General features: G+C 42.0%; 1 protein-coding gene across 1 annotated transcript in view; it reads left to right on the plus strand.

Annotated features, from left to right (window-relative positions):
* The first annotated feature begins 11,583 nt into the window (after positions 1-11,583).
* Tdrd3 (tudor domain containing 3) overlaps positions 11,584-20,870 on the plus strand; it is a 136,451-nt gene continuing 127,164 nt past the window's right edge. The window contains exon 1 of the mRNA XM_021202958.2: positions 11,584-11,853. Coding sequence (XP_021058617.1) covers positions 11,813-11,853 — 41 coding nt within the window. The 5' untranslated portion in view covers positions 11,584-11,812. The remainder of the gene's footprint in view (positions 11,854-20,870) is intronic.

A 20,870-nucleotide genomic window follows, 5' to 3' on the forward strand; every position in this document is an offset into this window, starting at 1 on the left:
AGTTATCACAGAGAAAGGAGCCTCAGTTGAGGAAATGCCTCCATGAAACCCAGATGTAAGGCATTTTTTTCAACTAGTGATCAAGAGGGCAGGACCCAGTCCATTGTTGGTGGTGCCATCCCTGAGTTGGTAGTCTTGGTTCTAAAAGAGAGCAAGCTGATCAAGCGAGGGGAAACAAGTCAGTAAGGAACATCCCTCCATGGCCTCTGCATCAGCTCCTGCTTCCTGACCTGCTTGAGTTCCAGTCCTGCATCCTTTGGTGATGAACAGCAGTATGGAAATGTAAGCTGAATAAACCCTTTCCTCCCCAACTTGCTTCTTGGTCATGATGTTTGTACAGGAATAGAAACCCCAACAGTTTTATCTGACTTTCTAGAATTCTGAAGGTTATTTGAAAGAGTTATTTAAATAACTTTTGTCTAAGAAATCTAAACGGTTACCTACTTGCCTTCTCACCCAGATTCAAGAAGCTTTAAAATGGTCCCAAGCATCAATCTCCACAAAACACTCAATGAAGCAGTGATCTGAAAGCATTGTAATGGGGTTAAAGCTGTTCTTGTTAAAACTCAGAGATCCTTAGCATCTTCAATCTGGACACCTTGCTTATTTATTCTCTCATTCTTTGCTTTTATTAGAATGTCAATCCTCAACTCTCAAAACTCCTTAAGCTAAAATAGAGGATGAAATGGTGAGTGCAAGTGGGATGAGAGTGGGTAGGTGGGAAGTGGTAGATAATAGAGCATCAACACAAGGAAGGTCTGATATTCATCATAAAAACTAGTATCACTTGGACCATAGGAGGATCACCAGCCAAGTTTAATTTTTTTTTACTATACTTTAACACATAATACTAATTAGATAGAGCCATGTCTGCTTAACATCTCCCTTAATAGCTGTTCACACAACACCCCTCTGCATGGGTCAAATAGTCTTTCTCTAGTGCAGCAGAAGCCAGGCATCGTGGTCCAGGCTTATAGTCACAACACTTGGGAGGGGAAAAAAGGAGGATCAAGAGTTCAAAATCATTCTGCATTCCATATTAAGTTCAAGGCAGAGAAAAAATATTTACCACATTCAATACACTCTCTTATGATAATGATAATAGAATTTTACTCTAAAGAAGAGTTGCCTTGAGGTTTTATCACTGTGAAAAGACCATGACCATGGCAACAATTACAGAGGAAACCATTTCATGTGGGCTGGCTTACAGGATCAGAGATTTAGTCCATTATTATCATGGTGGGAGACATGGTGGCATGCAGGCAGACATGGTACTGGAGAAGGAGCTGAGAGTTCTATGTCTGAATTGGCAAGCAGCAGGAAGAGGGAGGGAGGGAGGGAAGGAGAAGAAGAAGAAGAAGAAGAAGAAGAGAGAGAGAGAGAGAGAGAGAGAGAGAGAGAGAGAGAGAGAGAGAGAGACTAGGCCTGTCTTGAGTATCTGAAATCCCAAAGCCCACCCCCACCCACAGTGTCATACTTCTTCTAACAAAGCCAAACTCACTCCAACAAGGCCACACCTCCTAATAGTGCCACTTCCTATGAGCCTATGGACTCTATTGACATTCAAACCATCACAATAGACAAGGTGGGGATGATATATATATCTTGATCTCTATCTTGATTTCCATCTCCATCTCTCTCTCTCTCTCTCTCTCTCTCTCTCTCTCTCTCTCTCTCTCTCTCTCTCTCTCTCTCTCTCTCTCTCTCTCTCTTCCTTTCTTCCTATCATCTATATCTTACATGATTGTTTTGTTAAGGTTTGCCTACAGGATTTTGAACAAGCACATAATGTTTTTTATCTTAGCAACTCATCCATTTGTAGCCAAGAAGAACAGCTCTTAAAGCAGAAGTAGCCAATGATTCTCAATGCTTGTCTCTGTGACCCACTGTTTCTAGCTACACACTGCCTCTGGAAAGTTTCCATAAACTCCTAGAACTGTGTTACTAGCTGGGGACAATCATATGAACCTATTGGGGACATTTCATATTCAGAACTTGCCAACAACCACACCATTCCTTTTTTATTTATAAAGGTAGGAGTGATTTTGGAGTCAGAATATTCTGTAATCCTGGATTTAGCATTATGAATTTAAAGAAAAATTACTCATCAAAAATCATACATTACTTGTGTTTCTAGAGTTTAGATATATAAATACTATCATGCATACATCTCCAACTTCTCACCTTTTAAGGACATTGGAGATGAGAACAAAGCATAGAGAAATGTAGCTAGCATACATGAAACTTTCAACTTCACTACTTAATTGACCTGCTTGAGTAGTTAAACGTTAGTGGAAAAACACACGGTAAAGAAGAATGAGGTGTATTTATAATTTCTTTCATGTAGTTTCTTGTGAGACAGTAGTTCTAATGCTAATTCAAGTTAGTTAAATAAGAAGGCTATAAGTTAGCTTTAAAAGTGTCTATGTACCAAACAGTAAGGATACACGACAGAGGCTGAATTCTACAGAAGATCTGCAGAGAAGGCTTCATCCTATGTCAGGTATTAATGACAAACTTTGAAGAAAATAAATGAGTTGTAAAATATTTAGAATGTGATAATTTTGAGGAAGTTCAGAAACTAGTAGAACCAATCTTGCAAATGTCATTAGCTATGGAAGTTCCAGCAATGATTTAAAAGTTTTCTTTGAGCCATTTTCTAGTTCGTTTTGAAAACTGTTCACCCTGTGAATAGATCAGATTATGCCCTGATCAAACACACACACACACACACACACACACACACACACACACACACACACACACATTATCTCAGTCCTAAATCGATGAAAGGATAAGTTCAGTGATTGGAAGGACTTTGGCAACATGGCACAGTTTGGTGCTTGAAAGGCACAGTGTAAACACAGCTTTATCTTTCTGTAGGGAAGCAAAAGGCACCAGTTGCTTTTCTATACCCTTTATTTTTTGAAAATAGATTTTTTTCTCACATAATATACCTTCATTACAGTTTCCCCTCTCTCTACTCCTTCCAGTTCCTCTCCACCTCCTCTTCTATCCAGATCAATTCTCTTTCTGTCTCTCCTTAGAAACAAACAGGTTTCTGATATGATATGATATGATTATGATATGATACGATATACAATAGAATGATAAAACAAAAACTAACACATCAGAGTTGGACAAAACTAAGAAACAAAAATGATGAAAAAGGGACAGCAAATATATTCACTCACCACTCATCACACGGTCAGGGATCCCATTAAAAACACTAAACTGGGAGCTGTGATATATACACATAATATGTATGTGTAAAGACAATACATACACAGATGACCTGGCTCTATGCATGCTGCCTCAGTCTCTGTGAGCTCGTTTGTGCTTTGTTGATTTAGAGGTCTTCTTTTCTTGGTGTCCCTCATCCCCTCTGGCTCTTAAGCTCTTTCTGCCTCCTCTTCTGCAGTGTTCCCTGAGCCCAGAGGGGAAGGATTTGTTGGTGATACCCATTCAGAGTTGAGTTTCCCAAAGTTTCTCACTCTCCAGGAAATGTTTGGCTGGGAGTCTCTGTATTTGTTGCCATCTACTTCAAAAGGAAGCTTCTCTGATAGTGACTGAACAAGGTACTGATCAATGAGTATAGCAGAATACAATTAGGACTCTTCACTACTTTTTTTTTTCCTTTCCTTAGATCAATAGTATTTGGTTTTAGCCTAAGTCGCTGGACTACAGTCTCAGGTTCTTGGTGAACTAAGCAGTGTTGGTTACGGCTTCGATCTTGTGTAGTTGATCTTAAACCAAAGGAGATACTGTGTCTGGTATACCTTAGTCAGGATGAGTTTTTTCTTCTTCTTCTAGTTCTATCCATTTACCTTCGGGCTTCATGACTTCTTCCCCAAGCCCTCTCTCTCTCACAGCTGAATTACTCAGCTGTGTGAATGTACCATTGTGTGAATGTACCACATTTTCTTTATCTATTCTTAGTGGAGGGGCATCTATATTGTTTCCAATTCCTGGCTATTGTGAATAGAACATCAATGAAAATGATTGAGCAAGTCTCTGTAGGATGAAGCATCCTTTGGCTATATGCCCAAGAGTTGTATAGCTGGATCTTGAGATAACTCAATTCTCATCTTCCTGAGGAACTGCTACACTGGTTTAAAAAGTCTACATTCCCACCAGCAATGGCTGATTGTCCCCTTACTCCATGTCCTTACCACCATGAGCTGTCACTTGTTTTTTTGATCACATTCTGATGTAAGTTGAAATATCAAAGTAGTTTTGATTTGATGGCTAAGGATGCTTAACATCTTTAAAAGGTGTTTCTCAACTATTTGAATTTCCTCTTTTGACAATTCTCTGTTTAGATCTGTATCTCATTTTTAAAACTGGGTCATTTGTTTACTTGATGTCAAGTTTTTTCTTTTGAGGTTTTTTTGGTATATTTTGGATATTAGCCCTCTATCAGATATGTAATTCATTAATTTTTTTCCTGTTGTGGAGGCTGCCAGAATGACAGTGCCCTTTGTGACGCAGAAGCTGTCAGTTTCATAAGGTTGCACTTATTAACTGCTGGTCTTAGTTCCTATGGTAACAGTTCAGATAGTCTTTTCCTGTGATGGTGAGTTCTAGGATCTTCCCCATTTTTCTTCAATCACATTCAGTATATCTAATTCTATCTTGAGGTCTTTAATCCATTTGGTGTTTAATTGTTGCGCAGGGTAGTAAGTATTGATCTATTTGCATTATTCTACACAGAGACAGCCATTTTAACCAGGTTTTATATTTTTTTGAAGATGCTGTCCTTTTTAGAATATATATCTGACTTTTTAATTAAAAATCAAGTTTCCATATGTAGATTTATGTCTGGGTCTTCAACTATACTTTATTGATCAAATTGTTCATTTTTTCTGCCAATACTATGCTGTTTTTATTACTATAGGTCTGTGGTACAACTTGAAATTGGGAATGGTGAGACTTCCAGACGTTCTTTTATTGTTCAGGATTGTTTTAGCTGCTCAACACCTTGCCTGCCTGGATACTGCCATGCTTCCCACCGTGATGATAATATACTATACCTCAGAACTAAAAGCCAAGCCCCAATTAAATGTCTTTTATAAGAGTTGCATTGGTCATAGTGTCTGCTCACAGCAGTAAAACCCTAAGACAACTGCATTCCTAATTTTTAGGTATATCCCTGTATCCCTGATCTTTCCAGGTCTTTTATCATGAAGGGAGGTTGGATTTTGTCAAAGGCCTTTTCTGCATCTAGTGGAATAAGCATGTAGGTTTTTTTCTCTTTCAGTTTGTTTATATGGTGGATTACACTGACAGATTCTCATATGTCTGCATCTCTGAGATAAAGTCTACTTGATCATGGTGGATGATCTTCTTTATGTTTTCTTGGATTTTGTTTACAAGTATTTTATTGAGAATTTTTGCACCTATGTTCATAAGGGAAATTGGTGTGTGATTCTCTTTGTTGAGTCTTTATGTAGTTTGTAGTTTAAGTATCAGGGTAATTGTGACCTCATACAATGAACGGGTTCTAAAATTATCCACTTCTCTTTAGAATTTCCAATTTTATGGAGTATATGTTTTTAATATATGTCCTTATGATTTTTCTGGATTTCCTCAGTGTCTATTGTTATGTGCCCCCTTTCATTTCTGATTTTGCTAATTTGGATATTCTCTCTGCCTTTTATGTAATTTGGATAAAAGTTAATCTTCTTGAGTTTCTCAAAGAATAAATTCTTAGTTTCATTGATTCTTTTAGTTTTTTGTTTGTTTCTAGTTTAATGATTTCAGCCCTGAGTTTGATTATTTCTTGCCTTTTATTCTGTTTGAGTGTGATTTCTTCTATTTCTTCCAGAACTTTCTGGTGTGCTGTTATGTTTTTAGTATGAGATGTCTCCATTTTTAAAATGTAGGCACTTAGTACTATTAACTTATGTAAGTTGTGTATTCATTTTCCTTCTTTTCCTTGGAGAAGAGTATCTATGTGATCTACTCTGAAGTGGAGTGGAGGCTGCTGCAGATGGTCTATCGCAGAGCTGGGGAGAGGACTTGAAGGAGCTGAGGGAGAGGTGATGATCTGCTGTTAGCCTACCTGCTTTGCTAGCAGGAGTGGCTCCTGAGTTCCCATGGAATGATTGTTGGAGTTGGGGGCTAGAGTAAGATAATGAGAAGAGGAGAGGGAAGATAGGTAATAAAGAACTGACCCACTTGAGATAGGGGTCTACCCTTCCCCTATACACAAGGAAGGGGATAGCTGAACCCCTGCTAGGGCAGAATCCAGTGTGATTCTGAGCCAGGACAGAGGGCCTGAAAAAGAGAAGGCCTTCTCTGGAAGACTTAGGCAAAGCTCTTTTCGACAAAGGTCTCCCCTACCCTCACCCCCCACAGCGTTCCTTGGTGAAGGAGAAGGTCCTTGCTTGTCCAGACTGCTTTAGTTTATGGTGGACATGAATGCTTACGTCTTACTTAGGGTGAACCAGGGATTAAATACCCTCAGTGGTAGCATAGGCCAGGACTTCACCCTGTCTTTAGGTGGTATTACTGGCTATCCCCATCTGGCTGTTCCTCACTTTTCTCGACTACCGAGTTCTGGCTCTCCTTGTTGTGCACACATCCTTCTGCTTCTCTTTCTCTCCCATTTCTCCACCATTTACTCGCTCACTTTTGTGGTGCTCAGTATCTCTGGGTGTCTGGTGTCATCCCGGGAGTTGTCTATGGAGTTACATGCTTTGTTCATCCTGTGTGTCCCCACCCCATCTACAGGGTGAAGAACCGGTGGTCATCTGGGGCTCACTCCCAGCCCAGACCATGTGGCATCAGATGGAGGCTGTCTCTAGGTTTATGTTTTGTTAAACTCAGTGTTCATTACATAGCATAAGTTGGTCTCAAACTCACATGCTGTGCCAGGCAGCATTTGTGAACCCCAGAAGACCACCAAGGAGCAGATTCCGACCTAATCACATTAGGGTCTCTTTACTCAAGCTTCAGCTTGGGCCACACCACTGTCTCTAATGCAGCAGGATGGGAGGGTGCAGCCTGAGCCCAGTTCCAGGCAAGCATTTATAGAGGAAGGAGAGGCTGTCTAACCCAGCACACATTTGATTGGGGGTGGGGTGGGGAGGGGAGCATTATGGCCTTTAATATAATTGGCTGATGCTGGGAACTTAACCATAAACTTAACTTCTGTTTTCCTCCGATTGCTGGCTGTTAGGAAGTAAAGTGAAGGGGCACCTGGAGGTGCAGATTGTTGGGGAATAACCTGGAAACTGGTGCTTGGTACTGGCCTATTAGTTAACTTGAGTTCAACCTTAGGTCAGGTTCTCTAAGATGGAGCCTGAACCCAAAAGATCTGGTCTGTCACACACAGTCTTCTTCCTCAGCATTCTGAGTGTTGACATTACCGGTATGTAACACCTTGCCACCACGCCTGGTTGGTTTCAGTTCTTAAACGTCAACCACCTTTTCTGTCTTGGGGCTCTATAGAACTATTGCCTTTCTTACACATTTTAAAAATTATGTTTGGCATGATTAGAAACAAAAGAATCTAGACAATTTTTACTTCATTGTATTTTAAAGTTTTTTTTTAATTTATAAATTTATTTATTCACTTTATATCCCAATATCAGCCCTCCTTCTCCCAATTTTATTCCCTTCATGCAGATCTTCCCCCCATCCCACCTTCTCCTTCTCTTTGGAGAATGAGGAGACTCTTCCTTAACTGTCATTACCCAGTTAATCCTCCCCCCTTCCCACACATCAAATCACTGCAGGGCTAGGCCCATCTTCTCCTACTGAGGCCAGCCAAGGTGGTTCATTTAGGGGAGTGGGATTAACAAACAGGCAGGCAGAACCGACCATTTTTATGTTAAGGTGAAATTATCTTCATTTTATTCCCAGTCCCATACCTCTGGGGCTGAGGAACACACAAGTGTACATTTCTTGTATGTGAGCGGTTTACATGTTTGAAGGTCACTATTGTAGTACTTTTATTCTCTTCTATCTAAACTATTTACTTTCTTCTTTCTATATTGATTATGAGTTCAATAAACCAGCCCTGTTTAACTGAAATCAATGTCTGAGTAAACCTCTCAGACTCAGTGGGGCAATTTCCAGACCTTAACTGTACTCAAGCTGTGTGAACACATGGCTTGGTGTGAGTGCAGAGCATTTCTTTTTCTGTACTATCCCTAGGCCCAGGTCTGGAAGTTTCTAGCATCTGTACAATCTAATCTTCCAAGCTGACTGATTCAATCTGGCGTCTCTTGACTTCTGACTGACTTGCTCTATTTGCCCTCATACTGACTTGGGCAATATGTTCTAATCTTCTGGTTCCTTCTGTCTGGCTTGTTCAATCTTCACCTGCATCTAGCTTGTTCTCTGCAACCTGTCCCTGTAAAACTGTCCTGATCAAACTGCTGTATACACCTGTCTCTCTCTTGCTTGTAAGTGGTTTCTCTTTCTTATCTGTTCTCATGAGTCTTATCTCATTCAGTCATGTCACTTTGTTTTCCTCTCTATTAGACATCACTTTCAAACATGGCTTCTTCCTTTTATATACTAACCTTTACCTTCACTGTTAGGGATTAAAAGTGTGTGCTAAGGGCGTGTCTGTGTTCCAGCCAAATCCAACTGTAATCCAAAGTGTGTCTGCATTCCGGTTGGATCATAGTTTTTGCTTTCATTCCTGTTCAGCTATATTCTCTGCCATTTTCAGTATGAGAACTTTTTCCTTCACTGAAATGACAGGAGAATCCAAGTGATTTTGTTCACTTCTTTTTGGATGTTAATTTATATCTTTATTTATTCCCAATAGATTTAATATCTTCTGCTTTTTTTAAATCTACCAAAACCTCATTTTTTTTATTCTTAGAATTTTTCCTTTCAAATTCAGCTCACTGAAGATTTTGTATTTAATGATTTATCTAATTCAAGATAAAATTCATCTACTCAGCTGTTATCATTTTCCATGGTATCAAATTATCTTTAAAGAACAACATTTCAATGAAAATTTTTGGTGTTGTTAGTATAATTCATTTTGGCTTTTTAAAATTTGGAAATATTTAAAATCCAGGGGAAAGTTTAAAAAAACAAACAGACACCAGGACCCTTGGATGGGGTTGTTTCTAATATCTTGCCATATTTTCTCCTCTATCTCATATATACACATACATACATACATACATATAAAGTATGTGCAAATATGTTACAGTATAATTCTTCATAAATATACTGGCATAGGATTTCCAAGATTCCATTATAATATCTAATGATCACTCCGTTAACACTGTAATTAGATATTCAGTATCTGGTCTATTTTCAAATTTCTGTAGTTGCTATGAAATATTATAAAATTTCTCTAGATTTAGGATTTTTGTTTTATCTCTTTGTGTGTTATGTGTGTGTAACAATGGTTCTGAGTATGTCGCTCTGGCTGGCCTGAAAATATCTATGTAGATCAGGCTGGCCTTGAACATCGGATTCTCCCAACTCTGCCTCCCCTCCCAAGTGCTGGGATTAAAAGTGTGTGCCACTACTGCCCGACCGATATTACACTATTGATACTTTACACCAGCAAATTTTTGAGAGTTCCCCTAGCGTCCTGTGCATTGCAGGTTGTTTGGCTCCAACCCTGGCTTCTACCCACCAAATCCGATTGACCTCATTCACTCTCCAAGGCTGTAGCAACCAAAAGTGTCCCTACACATTGTTAAATGTGCCTGAGAGCTTCTGACTGAGAACCATCACCTAGAAGCTAAAGTTAAAAGATCACTGGTAAGTGTACTTCCTAAGAGAGGTTAATGTCTAGTGGAAGGGAGCAAACGTTGGGCTGAGCGACTGATTCCAGCACTTGTTTAAGGCATTCTTTGTTGTAAGGATAAAGTCATTTCCCCTTCTGCTGTACACTATCATTTTATACACTGTTAAGTGAAGATTTTGTATTCCTATGAACTTTTATCCAGTTTATTTCAAAAATTCAATGTGCCATTAATGTTATTTTAGTTTTTGATGCTCTTATTGTAACAAATTTCTCCAGTAGGAATCACACTCTTGAAGTGAGTTTGGTATTTTGTGCAAGGTTCAACTTTAGTCCTAAGCACCTGCAATGGTGAATTCTTATCGTATCACACTGAATGTGAGAACCAGGGTCAAGGCTTATTCAATGGTTCTGGCCATTGGGACATTATAACTTTCATTTAACAATTTATACTAATAACAAGTTATGTTTGGTATGGTCTATTTAATAACAAAGTTGGCAATTAATCTGAGCTGTCCATTTACCTTTTTTTCCCCCTCTGTGTTCAGGCCAGCTTGTACATATACTTACTGCTCATGGATGACTTAAGACATTTTCTACTACTACAAATACCGGGAAAGAAATTTATTCCAGATTCTGAACATGCTGTACACATTTAAATATACGTAGGAGCAAATGTGTGTTCGGAAAGACACATCTCAGCATATTTCCCAAAGAAGACATAGTGACTTTAGAACTGTGACCAGCTAAAGTGAGAAAATGGAGATTTCAGTTAACTTCTGGATACTTAGTACCCTTCTTTCTCTAATAAATTGCTTCTAAGTCTCAAGAGCAGCTGCCAATTTTGCAATGTCTCCCAAGTCTGGCTCAGTGATGGTGACACTAAAGGTGAAGCAGCCACCGCGACGGGTTGCAGACCGAATATAAGTTCTTTTTTTTTTTTCCTTACTAGATGTTTTCTTTATTTACATTGCAAGTTTTATCGAATATAAGTTCTTAAATAGCCTGTAACGCCGCCGAATTACTGAGAAGTACCTTTCCCCAACCCGTCTCGTCCTCCGTGTTACCATCACCGGAGGAGAAGGACCCAGATCCTGGAGTAAACTTTTTCGGGCACCCACAGGCCCGCCCCCACCCAGAAACCTCTTCTCTGATTGGCCTGTGTGACTCCCGACTACCCAATCACGTCAGGAGCGTCCCGGCGCAGCTCGGTGGCGTCGCCGCGCGTGCCCAGTCGGGGACTCGCCGTGCACCCCGGTCCTCCCGCGTGCGGCAAAGGGCACGGCGTTAGGGCGGTGCTAGCCCGGTTAGGTTGCCGGTGCCAAGGTCGCTGGGGCCGCGCTGGGACAGGGCTCCGCCCAGCAGGAGGGTGACCAGAGAAAAGAAACAAGTCTCGTCCCCGCTGCCCAGTTTCCAAGCTAACTCCCCTAAGCGCAGGGTTCGGGTGTCGCGCTCACCCAACTGTCTGCGGGGACCCAGAGTGGGGTGCGAGCCGCAGTCTCTGAGCCTCGGCCGACCCGAATGGAGCGGGCCCTGGTGACAACAGTCAGCTCCGGTGCGGAATGGGCTGGGATGCACCGCCCCAAACGTGGCCGTGGTAGCATCATCCCCGATGCGCCGCCGCCCGGGCCGCGGGGGTCCGTGTCCCGCCTCGTGAGGCAGCCGTGCCCCTGGCCCCCGCGCCCGCGCGTGTGTGTGTGTGCAACTTAGAAAGTGACCAAGCAGCCCGGTCCCCGGCAGGAGCGGCGCCAGCCAGCCTAGCCTAGCGCCGTCCCCCGCGGCGCCGCGTCCGATCCCCGGCCCAGGCCGCGTTTGGCGGCTCGCCGCTCCCAGCCCGGGCCCGGCCTCCTGCGGCCGCTCGCAAAACGCGGCGAGCGGAACCCGCACGCGGAAGCGCCCGTCGCACTGAGCATGCCCAGTGGCACAGTCGACCAGAGGAGTTTTTTTTTTCTTTTTCTTTTTCTTTTCTTTCTTCTTTTTCTCCCCCTCTTTCTTCTTTTTCTTTTTTCGGGGTCTCCCGCAGGAGGCCTGTCCCCCACCCTCACTTCAGACCCCTGCCGTCCCCGAGCCTGAGCAGAGCTAACCATGGCCGAGGTGTCCGGCGCCGCGTTGTCCCAGGCGGGTTGGTAAGTGCCGCGTCGCGCCGGCCGCCCGGCCCCGGGCTCGGCTCGGGCCCCCGGGAAAGGTCGGGAGAGGGGCGCCGGGGATGCGGCGGGGAAGGCGGACACGGCCACCCGCCCCCGTCCTCTCGGGGGCCCTCGGGGCCGGCTCCGCCCCCGGCGCCACGCGGAGCCGGGCGAGCGTCCCCGCTCCCCTAGGGGCGGCGGCCTGCGACCCGGAGCGGAACGGAGCGGCGGCGGCGGCCCGCGGGGAGAGAGCGAGGCCTCGGGGCCGGAGAACGGGCGGCGGCCAGGCCCGAGCCGCGCCGCTCCGTTGGACCCGCGGGGCCGAGCACGGCGCGCCGCCGCCCCTGGAGGGTGTCGCTGCGGCGGACGCGGGAGGCGGCGGCCTGCGGGAAGTTGGCGGGAGCACGGAGCCCAGCCCCGCGTGGCGGCCCGAGCCGGCCCGCTGCCCTCGTTTCAAACTACCGCGCCGACCGATCCGAGCGCCGCTGCCCTTGCTGCACGCTCAACTCGCGAAGCAGAGAATGACCGTCCCGGCTACTCGTGCCAGGGCTGCCCGGTGGAACTTTTCTTGAAAGGATGGCGTTGGTCTGATATTTTTTTTTTTTTTTTTTTTTAAAAAGACTTCTCCAGCCGTGACTTTTGGGGATCTGAAGGCAATGACAAATTACTTGACATTAAGCAGTTTCTGGAATTGCAGCCACTCCAGTTGTAAACATCACAGTTTAATTCAGCGTCGCTTTCCCCAGCCTGGCATAGGTACCTTCTGGGCTGATGGGTACGGATGAGGATGAAGTACAGATTACTCGTCCGGGCTTTCTGAAACTACACTTTAGTGAGAAGGGAGAAGCATCAAGAAAACGATCGCAGTGTTAGCAAACCGTGAAGGACAGACGGAGCACTTTACGACTCAGGGAGAGAAGTGGGTTCTGACAGTGAAAAAAGACTTTGCAAATGTAGAGTTAGGAAAGTCTTTATTTTGGAGAAAGGACACTAGGTCCCAGGAGGTAGGAAGGTATTTGAGGGTTAAAACCAAGAAGGAGGAAGCCAGTGATTAAAGGATTGGAATTTTACTTTGATCATAAAGTTTTGACCAACCGGGCAGTGTCATAACAACCCTGCTGTGAATGTTTTGCTAATTGACAGGCCATTTTTTTTTCCTGCCCTACTCACAGGTGTGAAGGTGAAGGCAAAGAATTAAGTAACTTTCTCCCATGCCATGACTAGAAAGTTGTTGAAATAAATGTTGATGTCACTAGGCTGGTCCAGTTCTGTGTACTTACTATTTGTTTACTTTATAAAGTACAGACCTCTTCGTTCCCCACCCCCATTACTGCAAATTGTAAGTTAAAATTTTCACTTTATTCAGTTTTATTTTACTCTTTTAATGGAATGCCTCCTTTCATTTTCTTGATTTTTACAAGGCTGGCCAGAATAATCTTAAGTCTGTCTTCATTTTAGTTTATGTAGCCCAGGCTAGTCTCAAACTCATGATGGAGTTGCAGGTTTGGATCACACCAGACTTAGCATCTATTTGAGTTCTTCATTACACTGAGTCTTACTCTAATACACTAGTGATACCCGTTTATTTACACATATGACCTTTTGAGTAAATTCTGAAATGTGGCTACATCCTATAGGAAGGTTCGTTACTTTATTAGGATCCCAGAAGATTCTAAATTTGTCTTATCCGGACTCTTATAACTAACTCCTTAAGGGCAGAGAAGTCTATATTATTTTTCTGTGGTATCTTTGATACCTAGAAATCTATTGCATCATAGGGTCTGATAAAGTTGGAAGAGTTGACCTTGGAGTGGCCCGGCAGTCACAAATGCCCAGTCAGAGTGCTTTCCTCTTTTATTAAGATTGTTACAGATCTCCAGCAATGTTACATCTGCCACTTTGTATTGCACATTAGGTTTACATATTCCTTTCTACCAACCTATTTTGCTTCTGAAGAGTCCAGATAAAGGCTGGGATCAGTAAAGTTCTTACATCTCTAAGGCAGGTAGGAGTTTTCTAGAATCCTGACCCATGTTCACCAAAGTTTGCACCAAGGAAGGAAGGCGTGGGCTCTCCTCAGTGATGCGGCTTGTACCAGGCCTTTACTTAGAGATTTAACCATGCTCCATGAATTTCAAAGGTTTAAACAGATAAGAGTGCTGTGAAGAAAAGTTTAGAGAACAGCTTTGAATAACTCCGTAGAGTTCTGACATCCAGATTTCCCCTCTGGAGTTTTTGTTGACTCTAAACAAAATATTTTTGGACTCTAGTGTGCTATGTACTAAAGTAGTTGTAGGTTCTAATATGAAATGCTAGAACATCTACACAGTTACTAATCTGTTTTATCTCCTGTCTGTAAAGTAGGGAAATAATAGTGAGTGGCTTATACTAATAATTTGATGCAGAAGACCAATTTATTATTGAAATTTATTGGATTTATGAGTATTTTAAGTCTCAGATGCTCAGTAATCCAGCCAAACTCAGGGCTTTAAAGTATAAATTAAGCAGTGCTATACCTCCAACAGCCCCACACCCGTGACTTGGAGCACAGAGGATTAGGTTTCATGGACTGCACTTTAAAATGTTTTAGGGATTTTTGTAGTAAATTGGTTTGTCTAAATATCTAAAATGGCACCTTTGTAATGTAAAATGTCCTTTGTAATGATTAATTCCATGCATAAAATAACGTCCTAAAAGGGATATGGCTTTATATTTGTGTAGACATGTCATGTGTCTTGTTTTCCTCAATTGTCTGTTTCTACTTACTGTACACATCCATCTTTTATTTTTAAAATATTTTAAATATTTTGCATGTGAGATGATTGTGTCTAGCATGTATCCATACGTGTGCATGCGTGTGTGCTTGTGCATGTGTGTGCACATTTGGAAGCCAGAAGAGGAGGCTGTGGGAGTCCTCCGCCACTCTCTCTTGTATTCCTTAGGGATAGAGTTTCTCACAGAATCTGGAACTAGTTCCTTGGTTTTGGATAGACTGACACCCAGCAAGCTCCTGCCGTCCTCCTGTCTCACTGGGGCTTGCTTTACAGGTTCCTGTGCCACACCTAGCATTTTATACTGGTGATGGGGATCCAAACCCACTTCTCTTATCTGAGCCATTTTCCCTTCACTCCCTCCCCTTCCTCCCTCCTTGCCCTGTCTCTCTTCCTTCCTTCTCTTCTTCCTCCTTTTAAATATGTTAGGAAGAATGTACTCATTGAATTTATGTTTGTGAGACCACATTGTCTATAGAATTAATGTGTAGTTTAACCAAATCACAAGAGAGAAATAGTTTGCCCAATTCTAAGTAGTGGAACCAAGAATATGCTCAAATACTCCAAATAAAATTTCAGTACTTATTTGTAGTACATAATGGTGACCAATTCTCATTTAAATGGTTGATTCAAAATAACACATTGCCCTATGTCCTTGTAATCCTAGCCTAGGCTTCATACTAAGACTGTCAGAAAAACCCAAGTCAACAAGGACAGGGTTAAGCCCTACATATAAAAGTGGAATTGTTGGCTATTTTTTGTTTGGGACACAAGCTTAGTCTGAGGGATGGTTATGTCATAATGAAAGAACTTGTCATTTTAATTGGATAACCTAGACCTATGTTTTGAAGTCTTAAGAATTTCTGAAAAAACAACACTATATTGTGTATTTTGTTTTCTTAAGCAGTTTAGAGTTGAAGATGTATAAAGCAGTTATGGTGCTTTTTTAGGCAGAACATGGTGACTCACAGATGTCCCTGGATGAAGCTAGAGGCTTGCTCTAAATTCCAGGCCTGTCTGGGCTGTAGAGAGATGCCTTGTCTGAAACAAAGCAAAATAAAATTTTTATTAAAAAATATATATTTGAAACACAGAATACTGATGGTTTAACCACAGAACACTCCAGGTATCTTTTTTTTTTTTAAAAAAAAGACTGGAGGAGATAGAGTATGATGTTAAAGATCTCCTAAACTCCCCCCCCCCCCAATCTCTCTCACCTTTCCTTTGGGTCATCTCACTTTCTGCTGCCACACTAGCATCTTCTGTCCCAAGTATATTTGTGTCACTTTTCTACAACTAAGAAACTGCAGCTTATACACTGCAACAGCTCTGGTGCTGGAGAGCCGCCATGGGCTAACAGTGCCCATGGAATGTAGAGTGCAGTGTAGAGTACCAAGGGCGTCTCCTCTTCTGTGCATCTAGGCCTAAGGGCATTGCTGGGCTTTAACATTCTCCAGTCTTCCTTCCTATCCCACTGGTAGAGCTTCGTGCTAGCCTTATTGATTATCACACTAAAGAATGAGATTGTCATTCTTCAGCCCACCCTCTGTGCTCTTCTTGTTCCAGTTTTCTTAGAGGCACACTGTTCTCAGGAGACTGCTGGGGAATGAGCACTCTCAATCTTAGGTGAACAACAACCGTCCTAACAGCACAGGTAGAACCTTTGGTGACTAGTAGCATCAATGTAACTACTTATATTAGTGCTAGAAGTTGCATAACACGTTTATGAAAAGGATATTAGGACTTTTTACTCATCCATGTTACACGTAGGTGAACACAGTACTGGACCTCCTCTCCCACATGGCCTCGCTGTGTATTCCAAGCGGACCTTGAACTGGGAATTTTGCGTCAGCTTCCATAGTGCTGGTATTATAGCCAGTTACAGATATGTACCATTATACTGTTTATTATAGTTACATAAGTTACATATTGTGTGGATACTAGTTTTTGTTTCTGAAGTAAATGTGAGAAATGAATTTTCCTTCTGTTTTCCTTTTCTCTACCCTCCCTCCTACCTCATTTTTCTTTGAGACAGTCTCACTGTAGCTATGGTTGTCTTGGAACTCACTATGCCCATCAGCAGGCTGAACTTGGACTCCCAGAGCTCCACCTGCATAAGCCTCCTTAGTGCTGGGATTAAAGGTGTTGGCCACCACACCTGGCTTATAAAGTACATTTTCTTTACCACTGCCATAAAAATTTTCTTGTGTGCTCTCTTGTGAAGGATCAAAATCATAATATCTTTTAGAGGCTGAAGAACACTATAAGAAATCAGTTGCTTCTATTTGGTTTTCAGGGAGGCTTATTGGAAACATCCTTTTTTATTCATTATCATTATTAATTTTAGACAGGTTCTCACTATGTAACTCTGGCTGCCAGCCTAGAACTTGCTGTGTAGATCAGGCTTGCTTTGAACATCTGCTTACCTCTGCCTCCATCTTCCAAGTGCTGGGAATAAAGGCACGGACCACAATACTCAGCTCGGCAGCCCCTTCTGTCTTAAGATATTTCCCACTGTAGTGCATATGGTCATCTCTCTCTAGTTTATATTATTTGCAAAGTTAAAATGTTGAAAGGTAGTATGGCTTTGTTAATGTTTTGCCTTAGAATATGTTACCTATCCCTCGCTGCTTCTATTGATGGTGTAAACTGGGTATTTTGTCAGCCTGTATGATTTTAAGGTGCTGTTTGCAGTCATTTTTTGGTGACTCACCTATAAATCTAGTTTCAGCTGCCTGTAGGCTTGACTGCCTCAAGCTTGAGGTCTATAAAGAAACTTGCTGCCTCAGCAGGTTGGAAATAAATTTCTTCTTTCACACAGCAGCATTTGCTAAATCAACTAAAAACCACATAGTAACAGTTCAAGAATCATAAAAATAGCACATCAGCTTACTTTAGCTTTTGTTTTCTCATTCTGACAAAAGGAGGAAAATATTAGCATTTTGATGATTTATATTACACATAAGTCCTGCAGTGGAAAACTTCTTAAGGTCTACAATGTTATAGGTAGGTGAGTGTCATTTGCACAATAAGTAGACTATTCTAACAATAACAGAAAAATGTGAGAAATGCTTGTGGAACCATAGTACAACAAAGGAAAGCAGAAAGGGGGGAAAAGAAATGTGTGATAATGACACATTAAGAGGTTGTCAAGTCAAAGATGAAGAGAACAGAAAGTCATGATGACAAGGGAAGGACTCAGCCTAGTATGTACTGTAACCTCAGTAGGGTGCATCTGTGTTGTGTGTGTGTGTGCACGTTCCTGTCTGTCTGTATAGGCCCTCTTTACATGCATTGCAGCTTTGTAGTTTTTAAGGTAGACACAAATAAATCCTCTTACTATTGTGGTATTGGAGATATACTTCCTACATTAATAAGCTAATATAAAGAAACATAGCCCCAGCAATTCTGTATGTGCTGAAGTACTTTTTTTTTTATTGGTTAAATGATTTTTTTTAATTTGATATTTTCTATATTTACATTTCAAATGTTATCCCCGTTCCTGGTTTCCCCTCCGAAACCCTCCTCTCCCCTCTCCCCTCCCCCTGCTCACCAAGCCACTCTCACTCTCACTTCCTGGCCCTGGCATTCCCCTATACTGGGGCATAGAACCTTCACAGGACCAAGGGCCTCTCCTCCCATTGATGATCCACAAGGCCATCCTCTGCTACATATGCAGCTAGAGCCATGAGTCCCACCATGTGTTTTCTTTGGTTGGTGGTTTAGTCCCAGGGAGCTCTGGGGGTACTGGTTAGTTCATATTTTTGTTCCTCCTATGGGGCTGCAAACCCCTTCAGCTCCTTGGGTCCTTTCTCTAGCTCCTTCATTGGGGACCCTGTGCTCAGTCTAATGGATGGCTGTGAGCATCCATTTCTGTATTTGCCAGGCACTGGCAGAGCCTCTCAGGAGACAGCTTTATCAGGCTTCTGTCAGCAAGCTCTTGTTGGCATCCACAATAGTGTCTGGATTTGGTGGTTGTTTATGGAATGGATCCCCAGGTGGGGCAGTCTCTGGATAGTCATTCCTTCAGTCTCTGCTTCACACTTTTGTAACTCCTTCCATGGGCATTTTGTTTCTCCTTGTAAGAAGGATCGAAGTATCCACACTTTGGTCTTCCTTCTTTTTGAGTTTCATGTGTTTTGAGAGTTCTGAAGTACTCTTAGAAAATATTTATGCCTCCTGTGTGCAAGATTCTGAGTTTGTTTTGGAGTTTAGTGATGTATGACAGGTAGAATTTAAACATGTTATGCACTATTGTTTTTCTTGCCAAGTGGTGTTGAAAAACATCTGAAAGCAATTAACCCAGAGTTGGGAGCCTGGATAACTTTCCAGTGTAATAATATATATGCATTGCTTGTTGTACAACCTGTCTTAACACTGTGTCTGATTTTTGTCTAGGGAAAAGCAGGTAGATGCATCAATTTGTCTATTCAACAAATAATTATTGAACATTGTGTTGTGGCAGGCACTTATAATCAGTACGTTTAACTTTCATTTTGTAGTTAATAGAAGTTGATGAGTTTTAGTCAGGGGATGCGGGGTTCAGGTAGAGGTGACCTCACTCTTTGGGTTGTAAAGTCCCTGCCCTGCAGTAGTTGGAGCTGGGCAGGAGTAGGTGGTGATAGTTGAGATAGTGATCAATAGGTTGGCTTCAGAGATATTTGTGAATCTCTTCTCAGGGTGTAAAGAGTTTATAAAAAGGGTATTAGAATTTTTATGTTATCCCATAACTGTGACAGAAGCTGACAATGGGAGTGGAAAGGAATTGATTCTAGTTTTCAGTCTTACACACATGAATCAGTTATAATTTAGTTTTTATGGAGACTATTAGAAAATTATCATATTTTTCAGATGGTTGGGTCATAAACCAAAGGAAAATATTATTTCTTCAAAGACCTCATCTTAAACATGGCTGTTTTGAATTCTAAGCCTTCAATGTAAAAGGCTTTGGGGACATTTTAGTACTGTGTGGCTACTGAACACTTTAGATGTGTCAGGTCCAAGTTCAGGTATGCTATAACATGGAGTGAATTTGGAAAATTTAGGGTAAAAATGTAAAGTTTGCAATATTTTATTTATATATTGAAATAAAAATTTCAGTATATTATATTAAAATTATAAAGTTAGTTTTTCAATTTCAATTTACTTTCAAATGTGACAGAGGGCTGGAGGGCAGCTGAGTGTTAAGAACATCCCCTGTTGAGTTCAGTTTCTAGCACTTGTTATAAGTACCGAACTGCGCTCACACTGTCTCACTCAGCTCCAGAGGACATGTCTGGGGCACCTGCTCCAGGTGCATGCTCCCACCTACAGACACAGATGCACACACTTTTTAAAAATACTTTATCTCGGGCTGGAGAGATGGCTCAGTGGTTAAGAGCACCAACTGCTCTTCCAAAGGTCCTGAGTTCAAATCCCAGCAACCACATGGTGGCTCACAACCATCCGTAATGAGATCTGATGCCCTCTTATGGTGCATCTGAAGACAGCTATAGTGTAGTTAGATATAATAAATAAAAAAAAAAATACTTTATCTCTGTTGGATGCTATTGATCTGAGTGAGAAGCTGTGTTCAAGTACTGAAAAATTTCAGCATTTTTAGAGGAGATTCTTTAAGCACTGACAGGTAGGGAAAATGCTTTAGAGTGTATTATAAAGCCATTCATTCTTCTAGCAGAAAATGCATGCTTCTTTTAAGAGTTCTTGGATCATATGATTTGGTCAGTATTTTATTGACTTACTAACAATAGAGAGAGAGCAGTTTTGAATCATAAATAACCTAAAAGGTTCCTTAAAAATGTGTCCAAACCCCACATGATCTAGATCTAAAAGCTGAGTAAGAAAGTTCAAGTGTAGATTTTCAGAAGACTCCGCCAGCCATGAAGACTCAGGTGAAGGCATTTTCAGGCAAACCTGATGACTTGAGTTTGATCCCTGGGACTCCCATGTTGGAAGGAAAGAGACAACTCTTGAAAATTGTTCTTTCATCATCAAAAGTGTCCTCTGACCTATGTGTCCTCCTGTGGGGCGGAGGAGCTGCCCCAGAGCAAGAGTGGGGTCGAGGCGTGTACAAACCCTGAAAATATCATCCTGAGATTGGCAGGAGTTTGATTGCTTGCCTCTTGTCCTGGGTCTCCCCATCCCCAGGAGGTCATGTAGCCTGATAGCCATATTAAACTTCCTCGCCCCTTATAAGACCATGTGTGGCAGCTCCTGGAATTCCTCCTCACATAGATGGGGTATTTC

The sequence above is a fragment of the Mus pahari genome, chromosome 8 (genome assembly GCF_900095145.1).
Source record: "Mus pahari chromosome 8, PAHARI_EIJ_v1.1, whole genome shotgun sequence".
Classification (NCBI taxonomy): Eukaryota; Metazoa; Chordata; class Mammalia; order Rodentia; family Muridae; genus Mus; species Mus pahari.